The 12,412-nt window shown below is 45.5% G+C and overlaps 1 protein-coding gene across 10 annotated transcripts in view; it reads right to left on the bottom strand.

Moving 5' to 3' along the window:
• afdna (afadin, adherens junction formation factor a) overlaps positions 1-12,175 on the bottom strand; it is a 53,463-nt gene extending 41,288 nt beyond the window's left edge. For 3 of the 10 annotated variants that reach the window (XM_019871504.1, XM_019871502.1, XM_019871509.1), the window contains exon 1: positions 11,840-12,174. In XM_019871504.1, the coding sequence (XP_019727063.1) occupies positions 11,840-11,941 (102 nt within the window). In that variant the 5' untranslated portion in view covers positions 11,942-12,174. Of the gene's footprint in view, positions 1-11,839 lie in introns of all 10 variants that reach the window. The other 7 variants (XM_019871500.1, XM_019871505.1, XM_019871507.1 and 4 more) reach the window with 3 other exon arrangements.
• Between the last annotated feature and the right edge of the window lie 237 nt (positions 12,176-12,412).

Raw genomic sequence — 12,412 nt, 5'->3', positions numbered from 1 at the left:
TCCTGAGTCAATATTGTTGCGGCCCCACCTGCGGCAACATGGGGGAGATTGGCCCATAAGCCCGAGTCGAAGGTCAGCAGGAGCGAGCTTTGCAGAGGGGAAGTTCATTCGGCTTCGGATGCGCGCCGAGACCTCTTCAAAGGCTTCAAAGGCGCACCCAAGACACGAACACGGCACGGGAACAATCCCAGACGAGAGGGTCCCAACATACAACATACTATCGCCGCTCTTGCTACATGAAATACAAACATCAAAACATACTTCGAACATGAAATAAACTCAAACACAGTCCGTGTTTTTTTTTTAAACTTTGGAGTACAATACATTATAATTGTGAACAATCGCTTGCTGCTTCTTAAAACTCATTCAGTATCAGCCAATTCTAGACCTGAAAAGACGTTTCAAAATGTCTTTGGGAGTGAATGAGTTAAACATTTATTTCGGCACTATTTTCATGTAACTTTATGTGCAATCGTTTTTTTTTTTTGTTCTTGTTTACTTCTATTTAAGCGCAGCGTTGATCAAACTGTGTGCCTAATGTTACACAGTGGCTCACAATAAGATTAAATATGCTTATAGTGTTGGACATTTAAGTGGTAACTGGAGAGCTTTGTAAATTTTTAGTGTGCTACTTGTCAAAAGTTGAAGAACCACTAGGCTAAAAGTTATTTTAACCCTTGGGGCTTGATGATTAATCGAATTGTTTGATTTGTCAGGACGATTTTTGTTCCATATGACTTCATAAGCGGCTTCCATAGTTCATCGTCGGGCTAGGCAATTCAATTTTTTTTCTTTTTATTGAAGTGGACCGAGGCGGCCCCCTTTTCACTCGCATTCTAATTACGACACTCGCGACAGTTCTCAGGTTAAAAATTCAACATTTGAAATGTCATTACGTTGACTCGGTACACCACCACCATTTCCCCATCCTCGTTTGAGCTTCGCAACAAGCTGAGTGGACAGAATGGAGGCTTGTTTGTCGACAGTGAATGAAAAGGCACAGCGTGTCTTTGTTTCAGGTGAGTTTCTGCTTCAGTATCGACCGCATGCACACACAAAGCTGCACGCAGGCGCACACTCACACCACCGATTCACACAGCCCACCCTTGGCAAAGCAATGCATTGTGGGAAGGGGCGGCATTAAATCACCTCAGGTGGGACAAGGGGTTCACAAATCAGAGTTGTTGTCATTGCCTTCATTAACAGCGAGTCAGGATCAAGGCTGTGTGTGTGTGTGTGTGCGCGCGTGTGTGTGTGTGTGTGAGTGTGTGTGTGTGTACATATATACACAAGGCCAGTCAAGCCTGACAAGCGAGGCGAAACATGACAATCCAAACGAATCACAACCATGAAAATGCAAGCTCCTGGTGAAGCCCCTTCCACACTGCTGCGAAAGCAGAAACTTGGGGCTCAACCCCCCCCCCCCCAAACACACACATAAAGGCGGCATAATGAGGTTGACAATTTTCCACCTTTGAGGAAAAAAAATGCATTTTGCATTGCTAAACCTTAGCCATATAAGTGTGTGTGGTGTTGGTATTATTTGGGTCCACTACCCTCAAATTCTACGCTGTAGTATCTGTGACTACGAGTATGTGTGAACAAAATGTTTTGCGCTTCGGTGAGTTCTATCAAAAAAAATTCCCCAACATAACCACAATGTTAGCTGGCGCCAATTGATTGTGAAGTCAGCGTGAAAGGGGGTCTTGACCATGGAACCAAAAAAAAAAAAATCTGTTTCAAAGAAAAGAACCCTCTCAAAAGAATGAGCAAATCAATCTTGGTTACGCCTCTTATGGGACTCTGGATATTAGAAACAATACAAGTTTTTGTTTTTGGACAACACGCCCGCTCAGTCCACCATGTGCATGTGATCATTTTTGAATGGTTAAGCGCGCCGTGTGGTGGCGCCTCCGACATCCTGTTCCTCTCCGCTCCCTTGTTTGCCGTTTCTGTCGGACCCGACGCCCGTCATCATGTCGGCCGGTGTGCCATAATTAACTGCGGGCTAATGATGCCCCTTAACGCCGATCACATGGGACACTTGAGAGTTTGAATAACTTATGAGGAGATTGGTAGGTGTCAAAGTGGCTCATTGTGAGGGAATTCATCATCAGCCCTTTCATGCCGAACGGCCACACGCATGTGACGAGCAGCCGAGCCGTCCACCATGAATGAGCACAAGCCGACCCGGTCGCGCCGTCATGGCAACCGCCGGGTGTCGGGTTTCCCGTGGAACCGCCACACTTCTCGGGTGTCTCAGGTGGACAAACGGAATGAAAAAGATCCAATGTTGGCTTTAATCATTTCTTTGGGCATCGCAAGATTTGACTTTTGACACCATATAAGGCTAACTTTAGATGTAGGGCTGCAACAAACGATGTGAATAATCGATCAATCTGTCTATTAACCGGCTTTTCAAAACGTGTCTTAATTTCCTTCTATTACTCAAGAACAGGACAATCACAGTGGAGAAAATGCACAAATTAATTTGATTTAGTTACAGATTCATTCTGTAACGTTTTATAAAATGTTTTCCAAAGTACCGTATTTTCCGCACTATAAGGCACACCTAAAAAACGACAGTGCGCCTTATAATCCGATGTGCCTTATGTATGGTGTTCCACAGTCTCTTTATACTGCATTCCACACTGAGTTGTTTCCCTGTTAGCGTTCATCTGCCGTCTGGTGGTGATGATTAGCGGCAACCAATTCTAACCTAAAAGGGTTCTGCCCGACACAAATTGACATGTGCATTCGCCAACACACATTCAAACAGATAACTACTACGTGAGCTCTGTGCAGCCATTATGAAACGATGATAATACCAAAAGCATAGTTAATTACTACAGGGCGGCCGGTGGTCCAGTAGTTAGGGCGTCAACCTCACAGAGCAGAGGTCAATTCCAGCTCCGGCCTCCCTGTGTGGAGTTTGCATGTTCTCCCCGGGCCTGTGTGGGTTTCCTCCGGGTACTCCGGTTTCCTCCCACATTCCAAAAACATGCATGGCAGCCTGAATGAACACTCTCAAATGTCCCCAAGTGTGAGTGTGAGCGTGGATGGTTGTTCGTCTCTGTGTGCCCTGCGATTGGCTAGCAACCAGTTCAGGGTGTCCCCTGCCTACTGCCCGAAGACGGCTGGGATAGGTTCGAGCACCCCCCGCGACCCTTGTGAGGATAAGCGGATCGGAAAATGGATGAATGGATACTTGACTACTGACTAAACGAAGGAAGAAGGAGACAAGCTAGAATGAAGTTGTAGTATCGTATTGTATTCCCTTTAGCATAGCGCCATCTAGTGGATGTATAGTGCAATCTCTCTCTCTCTCTCTCTCTCTCTCTCTCTCCCCTTTAGCGTAGCTCCATCTAGTGGATGCATAATGCAACCGCACCCACTATTGTAGCTTCTAGTCTATGCGCCTTATACTGAATGCAGTGTGCCCTATAGATGAAAACAGTTTTAAAATACGCCATTCATTGAAGGTGCGCCTTATACTCTGTGGCGCCTTATAGTGCGGAAAATACAGTCAAAGTCGTTGTTTCGCTTTCTACGCAAGTCTGCTTTTAGAAGGGATTACAGAAATTGGAGAATAGTGAATGTCGGGATGGTGAAATTGAGAAGTTAGACCATTTTAAATTATAAGAGGTTAACGAAGAAACAGTTATCAAAAATAATTCTCAATTAATTTGACAAGTGCTTCGTTGTCGACTTGACAAGGGCTTAGGCAAGCCCGAGGGATCATTCTTTCCTTCCCCTGAAAACTTGGATTGAAACTGTTTAGGACCTCTAAAAGGTTCCTGTATCACAAACGAAAGGTTTTCCCAAGAGCAATTCTTGAACTTCTGACTGCAGTTTTTTTTTTTTTTTAAGTTATGCATTTATTTACACGTTAGACAATGGCCCTAATTTACAAGGTATCTTGCTCTTAAACTGTCCATGGAGGAAAACACTGGCTGTGCTCAGGCTGCAATTAATTTCCTTTGATGGGATCGATACGAGCGGGCGGAAGCAAAAAAAAAAAAAAAAAAAAATTGGCCTCCCTAAGCAGTCCTCCCACTCTCGTCTGAGCGAGTCAGGATCTCATGGGCTCATATGTCACAATTTAGCGCTTCCATGTGGAGTGGAAGGAATGCCTGGAATGCAAAAAGGAGTTTGGCTGCTTCCTGATAAAGACGGCAGGTCGCTTGACGGATGACTGAAAACGTCACAACACCTCGCAGGTAGCAAAATTCACACGGCTTTGACTTGTCATCTTGTTCCAATTGCACTTATCAACTTGGACCAAGTGTTGGAAGCAACGTCTTCAACATTACGAACTCGCGTTTCTGTTCATAAAGCGGAATGCAAGCCATGACTCCCAGCCAACTTTAACTTCATTCGGTACTTTTTTTCATCGAATGATGAAGAGACGTCAGTGGATGGCAGCATCACACAACTTGGGAGTTCAGATCAGCACAGCTTTTGAGTAGAAGAACAGGTGGAATTGTCTGAGACGTCAGAGCTATAAATTAAAACATATGTAGTGCGCGAGTTTTGGGAAGTCAAACTTAACTCATTCACTTCCAAAGACGTATTTAGTCGTCTTTTCAGACGCCACACATTTAATCCCAGCTCCTCATTTTATATTGACTGTACTTGTAAATGTAAATACGTCTTTGGGAGTGAATGAGTTAATAATAAAAATGAATTTGCTTCAAATAGTAGACTTTTTTTTTTTTTTTTTAAATCCGCACCAAAATTATGTGAAAAAATAAATAAAGCACTGATGATTCAAATTGCATACCTGTCGACCTCGGCTAACAGCTGCCCTTATAAATGATTACGATTCCCCTTAAAAAGCAACAAAAACCCATACAATGGCTTACCGAGCATGCACACATCATGCTTTATCAATCCGACCGTACGCAGCGATGAAAAAAAATATACGATTGAGGATTACTTTTGCTGGTTTGCCGTGACAATAGTAGCGATCGACGACGGCATTGTCGTTGGCTACCAGCAGGTGAGACGTTCTGGATTTGAGCCAAAATGGTCTTTGTGAGATCGGTTAACAATTGTTCCCCCTCCCCCCCGTATAAAAGTTGTTATACGCCGTACATGATTTGAAATGATAAAAAAACGTATAAAATACGAGGAAAACGTACAAGTTGACCTGTATGAATTTGTCAGTCTGATTTTTGTTGGTTTATAGTTAGAAATATCACAAAAGCGAAAAATATGTACATCAAAGCGCCTATTTGGCCTTTAAAAAAAAAAAAACATTTTAACAAAAGCAATATTTTCTCCTCTGTTTGGTCCGAAACCGGTGTTGTCACTGAAACAAACCATGTTGTCCTGCTGATTACTCGGGAACAGAAAAACAAACTTTTTGACTCTTTCTTGGTCAGGACGCTGCTCATCCTGTCCCAGAACACAATATTCTTGGGGTCATGAAACACAGGTCGTAACGCCAGTCACTAACGCCTGATGACTGAAGTGTCACAGCACACGTCTCAATGTGTCCCGAATGCCTTTCTCGCTCCTACTCCGCATGGTAAGAGAGAACTGGCGCAACAGAAATACAACAGAATTGAAGGGAGCCGATGGTTCGTCGTGGACAGAAGCTTTCTCTTGCCATTTGTTCGGCAAGCCGAGCGACGTCGGCTGCCTCGTCTGTGCGCGGCGCTCGCATTCCTGCTGTGTGATTTGTGCTCTCTTATCTCTTTTCAGTCCTTCCTCTTGCGCTAAAACAAGAAGTGCATTGTGTGTGCTCAGCAGAGCAACCCACCCCTTTAAAGATATCGCGCTGTCACACCGCGTTAAACCCGACGCCGGCCGCCTCCCCCCACCTGCCGACCGATTGGCTCTCCCGCGGGCCAATGGGGTGCGCCATCACCCCCCGTTGAACTGGGAAGATCAGACGGCATTCAGCGGCTGGTGACGCGCCCGCCGCCGTCTTCCAGTATGACGCGCTCCCCCAGAAAGTCCCATGATGCTTTGCGGCTTTTGCTCAGGATGGAAGCTCGCAAGTCATTGTTGGAAGCAGAAATGGGATTGTGATGTCACCTGTAAATGGGAGTTTTCAAAAACAAACATGCCCTCGGTTTAAAACCGCCAGAAAAGAATTTAAAATACTCTGAGGAAAACTACAGTGAGAACTATTACATCTAATTTAAAATGCTGTATCTGAAGTGTATAGGAGAGAGTATAATGTTTACAATTATGCTTAGATGAGAGACATTCCAGTAGCTGTCCATCTTGAGCTGAGGATGGAGACCCAGTTGGCGAGTCCACATTGCTTAGCATTTGAAATGAGGCACCAGATCTGAGTGTTTCCAAGATTGCATATATTACGCAACTTCAATCAGCCTTCGGCCCGACCCACCCGCTACTCCCAGCTAACGATGCGCCAAAACACCAAACAAAATGACTGGGTTGCCATGGCGACACGGCGGCGAGGGGGCCACGCGTCAACGCCAGAGCAGGAGGCGGGGGGGGGGGGGGGCCCAAAAACCCACCGAGGGACAATGCGAACACAGATAAATGTATTCAGCACTGTGTGTGCGTGCGCGTCTCGCGCTATTGTCGTTGTAGCTGAGGCTAGCAGATCGCTAAGCCATGTTGTCAAAAACCTGCAGTCGTGTGACCACGTTCTAAAAGCTCGGGGCTGTGTCCTTTTAAGGGCAAAAAAAGGCCAATAAACCCAAAGACATCCAATCAGCAACACACATGGAAGTCCACGCTTGTATGAAACTAAATAAATCCATAAAAACGGCAAAAGCGGGTGAACACAAACCACAGGATGGCGGAAATCTCAGCCCAGCACCCGCTTCCTGCCCACTTCCTGCTTCCTGTGCAGGACCGAGATGGGGTGGGGGGGTGTGACAGTTTCCGTCTTCAATTCAACAGACTGGATCTGAGCTTTCCTCAATACTTTTTACGAGTCGGGGAAAAAGACGCAAGCGAGTTTCCCATCGGAAATAAAGCCAACGTGAATAATTCATCAACTCTATAAGCAAAAATCCGTGTGGGGCTCCTTATTACGTTAATTGGCCCCTGGAGTGCAGAACACACTTTCAGAAATAGTCTCTGAACATTTACAAATCAAAGGCACAGTATTTTTCTTATTATTATTCAAGACGGTAATTTGTTTTTGAAAAACACAGGAAAGTGATTTCAGAGGCTTCTGAATACATGACGCATGTTTAAAGATAACTGCTGAAAAGCACTCGGTGGTGGCGTGAAACCGTTTTTTTTTTTGTTTTTTTTTTTAATCATTTCAGTTTTGCTGACTGTTTAGGGGTGCAAAAGCAGCGCTTGATGACGCACTTCAGCAAACCGAGTCGCCCCCTCCCCAACTATAGAACAACTTGAGCACCTCTGCTCGCATCAGCAGTTATCCATCACAATTAACTCATTCAGTACCAGCCATTTTCAGACCCGTCTAAAAAAAAAAATAGATATATATCTTTCAGTCTTGGAAAAAAAAGCTAGGAAAAAAGAAAACCGAAGTACACGGGATTGAATGTGTGAAGTCTGAAAAAACATTTAAATATGTCTTTGGGAGTGAATGAGTTCAGATGTCCGGTTAGCTTGGTAGCTAGCTAACCCTACACCCCAGAAATTGATCTTCCCTTTGCATAGTGGGCTGACGTGAGCCCTTTAGAGTGCCTCGTTGTCGGCTCTAAGTGTGCGCAAGTTACGGAGAGAAGGCAAAAGCCGGTTGGGAAGAAAAAAAAGTGTGACATAATAGCCAGCTTGTTGCCAGGGGGCTTTGCACTTGCATGGCTGCTCGAGAGCACCTGATTGTTGCGGCGTGGAAAAGCCCAGGGATGCATTACAGACACTGGAGGATTCAAGTGGGCATATTTTGGCAGCTCAAACATGTAGCTAAGTGTCTCCCTTTTCCCAGCTAGTGGTAGCGGTATCCGATTCACAGACGACAGTTGTGCGGGGCGTGGTTTCAGCATATTTGGCGGGCGGAGGCGCTTGATCATTTTGAAGGCTCATTTTAGGTACTTGGTGACTTCGGAAATCATTTACATTTGGCAACGCTGTTAACGACACTCGTCTCCTGTGGCTGAACCGTGAATTTAATTTCTCACTTAGTGGGTGGGCAGGACTATTTGTACAAATTAACGGTCACTTTGCATAATTGAACATTGATGTTCCAGACCAGTCTCATAAATCTCCATTTTGAACCTCTGCAATTGTCCCAAAAGTGTAAAAATAGGTGGCGTGAGCCAGCGTGTCATGTGGCTTTGATGTAAAATTAGGAGTCGGGCTGCTTCTTGTTTGCCTTTGATGCTGGCGGAAGGGCAGTCTTGTGAGCTTAATTGACATCTTGCGCGACTTTCGAGGCCATTTCCCGTCGCATCTATGCAAAAACGTGCCGTCGTACGCGTACGATGTTAAACGGGCAGCAGGTCCATTCACGCTAACTTTTTGACCCATTTTGCGAAGGTCCGGCACTCCTTTCAAATTCAGAGACTTCTGATGGTCCTCGGTTCCGAAACACACTTTTCAAATTCCGAAACGGACTCGGCGCACTGCGAGGAGGCGTCACAGGCACTCACCGTGGCTGCAATTACACTGTCCGCATAAGAACATAGTAGAAACCAAAGAAGCGTTGGCTTGGTGTGAATGCCTTCTCACTGTATTTAAACACAAGAGCCAGATAAAAAGCAAACAGGGCAACAAGACGTTCTGAAACGAGGTTTATCTTATCGGGCAAAAACAACAACAAGTCAGCACCGAGCTGTTTTTGATCCACTAAAAATAGCATCAAAGAAAAAGAAGAAAGCGGGGCGCTGCAACCGTGAGGAGACTGTGGAGCATAGGACGGGTGCGTGCAGATTTCAACAGCAATGTATCTCACTGGACATTCTGTGTTCCGAAATGAAAATAGCAGAACAGTTCCGCAATATTTTGAGAACTTGAGCCCCCTCCAGATCGCAAGATTAAAAAGTTTGACGAGTAATCGGACCAAAATCTGCCATTAGTTGCTAATCTTAGATCTCACCTCTTACCCACCAATTTCTTAGAAAAACGTTCATATTATTTGAAAAGTGACCAACAGACAAGACTTGAAGAAAACTTCAGAGTGTGTTTTTATTTTTCGTAATGCCAATATAGTCAACGAATTTAAGTTCAAGTCAGAAAAATTGAAACCTGATCACGTTTCATCAATGCCTTTACTCTGGGGGCGACAGTAACTTTATCGTCGTTCCGTTGGCCCTTGTTAATTTAGATTGATATTCCTGCAATGTTCTTTTCTTGTATGCACTCAAAAATTAACAAAGTCTACTTTTAAGATAAGATATCCTTTATTTGTCCCACACTGGGGAAATTTACAGTCAACAGCAGCAAATTGTGGGTAGAAAGAAGAATACATTTTATACATGTATTTATTTTTGGGGGTTTCTATACTGAATATGAAGATGTTCAACGCGGTCAGGTTGCTTCCATAAATCCACAACATGGATTTTCCGATCTTACCGAGACCATTTATTTACAATGTTCCTGCTTATGTTGTTATATTGTTTTGTTGTCCATGTACAAACAAATACATCCAATACAATGGTAAGAGAGTTAGAAGAGGCCTTGAGAAGCGGCTGTGCTATCCAGTGGTACAGTAAGAGACTTACACTGGCTATACGCTGGCTACCAGCCAACTGTAGAATAGATTAAGTTTCGATAAATCACTGAAAGGTTTGGGTCCTGAATACGTGAAGGAAACGCGAGCCGATTATAAACCCGGTAAAGCTCTGAGGGCTGCAGACTCAAGTCAAATAATGGAACCCGGGTTTCAAAGCAAACATGGTGAAGCGGCATTTAGCTGTTATGCTACACGCAAAAGGGAATAAGGCGCCAAAAGAAAGTGAAGTCAGCCCCAAGTGTAAATGCCTTTATATCCTGGTGGAAAATGGTTTGATTCAGATTTTTTACGCATTTTTTTATTCAATTTCACAATAGGGTCTTTTAGTCATTTCAGAAAGATACTTTTTCATTCTTTCCTTTGCTTTCAAATATCTAGTTGTGGCGCTTTCTGTTTCTGTGAAGCACACTGAGTCATCTTGTGTTCGAAGTGTGCTATCTAAATACATTCGCCCTGCCTAATATTGCTGTGGTGGCTGAACTGCACAGAAAGTCTTATTACCATTGCCCCCCCCCCGCCTCTCATACTGTATGGCCAGCAACTGACGTCTTATTACTGCCCCTTGAAAAGTGACAGACTTAACGAGGCCTTGAGAAATAGCCACGCCGTGCAGTCGTACAGGAGCAGCGTTATTATTGTCGCGGTGTCCCTCGTAGTGCGCAGTAAGCGACTTGTTGTTGTGCTGGCTCACGGATAGTAACAGACTTACGAGAGGCCTTGAGAGCTGGCAGCGAGTCAGTTAATCATCACCGTACACAACTCTGGCCAACGGCTGGCTGGCTGGTTGGCCGGCCAGCTTCAATCCCGATGAATTAATCGGCTCAAGGGGAGAGGAGGGGACCCCGTGACCCCCCTCTCCTTATCCAAAATGGAGGAGGAAGGAACGAGGAAGGAAGGAGAGGTCTGGGGGGCCGAGGGGGTTGGGGGGGCTGCCGCCTGCTTAAAACATAGCGGCTGATACAATCACAATCACGGCCATAAATCCAAAACAGTCAGCCGTGAGAAGTTCAGGTTAGGTAGACGTTCTTGATCAACTTGTTAGAAGCAGCATGGAGACCTTGCTGGAACACAAATGCTGCATGGTTTTTGTTAGTTATCATCCTAAATGCCCACTAGAGTGAATTAATAAGATAATATGTTGTAGGTATTACTGCGCCAATAAGACAAAATGCTGCATTTAGTGGTGAATCGTGTCAGAACAGACAATGCACTGACAAGTGGGGGGTAGGGGGGCGCTTGTGTCTTGCGCCTAGCTTGTCTTCACAGGACAAAAACACCTTACGGCGAATAAACATGGACCTCTTGTTCTTGGTTAATACTTCAGACTTGCATCTATGTATCAAGAGTATTAAATAAAATCCCGCCTCTGTTGCTACTACTCCTGCTTGCTGAGTGTGTTAGCCGCTGCTACCTTCGCGGTAACGTTGCTTTTATAGGCAATGTGAACGTTTACATTATATTATTGAAGGGGTTTGGTAAGTGTGGTTTGGAGATGTTTACGTAGCTAACCAAGCTAACTAGCTGCTGAGCCAGTGTCTCCTCGGTTAGCAGAGAACAACACCGCCAGAGTAGCTTGGAAAATGTGCCACTTTTAAGAGCTGCGTAGCCTCGACGGCGGCTCGCCACCGTCCAACATGACATTTGAACACTTGAAAAGACTTGGCTGCCGTTCCCTGCACATTCGGCTCGTTTATTTTGCCACAAAACACGGAGTTTATTTTTAAAAGCGACTTAGTTTGGATTTGTTGTCTGTGTTGTGTTTAGGGAAGGCTGTCCCTGTTATTCCCTCTTCACCTCCTCAACGCACAGCTGTGTCCGGTAGCAAGGAGCTGTTACCTAGCTCCGTCAAATCACAATTCCCGCGTGATTTCGACTCTAAATACGCCACTAACATAAGCCTAAATGACCGTTTACCGTTTTTTTAAAGTCCAAATGTAAAACATCTTTCACGTTATTTAGCTGAACGACTCTAAAAGCACGCCATCGTAAATGGCCGGTTTTCCAACGGAGTCTGGCGTACATTCTGCTCCTCCAAGCGCGGAACGTGAGGGAATTCCCAGGGAGCACAGCGACTATAGCACGCCGCCGACCGCGGTTCGCATTCGGCATTCCCGAGGCGCGTAGCGAGCTGGGTTGGAAATGGGTCCAGGCCCCGCCGCACCGCGGCCTATCGTGCTGCCCCGACGCCGGCCTGCTGCCTACCTCTGTGGGCCGGCTGATCTCGAACAGGTCGAGCCGGTTGGCGTTCCAGTGGTTGATGATGTCGGCCAGTTTCCGCCTCTCCTCCTCCCTGTTGCCCGACATGCTGCACCGTCTCTCCGAGTCTCTCTGGATGAATTTGTGTATTTAAAAAAATAAAATAAAAATACGATAGTCCAAGGAGGTGGGTGGCTGCTCCAGACGCCGACGTTTTCCAAAGTCCGAGTGCGTCCTGTTGTTTCGTCCTCGCCGCCACGACCTGTCTGTGTGTGTGCGCGCGTATGTGTGTGTGCTGGGTTTGAGTTTGGCCAGCCGCGGTGAGGTTGGGCGCGCCCCCGAATCAACAGTACGCGAGCACGCGCGCCGTTGGGCTTAACTGTTTAAAGTCCATAGTCATGACGTCACATGGGAAGTGACGTGTTGCGAATGCGGCAAGACCAAACATTTAACAGCGACAGTGGATAGAAGTTGCCGAAATCCATTAATTATTATCGCCAGTCTGACGTCTGCATGCCACGGACATACAGTATGACGTCGAGCGTGCCTTTAATGTCTTTGAAGTTTGAGTTCAACGTT

Source organism: Hippocampus comes, unplaced genomic scaffold, assembly GCF_001891065.2.
Source record: "Hippocampus comes isolate QL1 unplaced genomic scaffold, H_comes_QL1_v1.1 scaffold100, whole genome shotgun sequence".
Lineage (NCBI taxonomy): Eukaryota > Metazoa > Chordata > Actinopteri > Syngnathiformes > Syngnathidae > Hippocampus > Hippocampus comes.
Note: the sequence above shows the minus strand (reverse complement) of the source record. Positions and strands in the feature narration are given on the sequence as shown.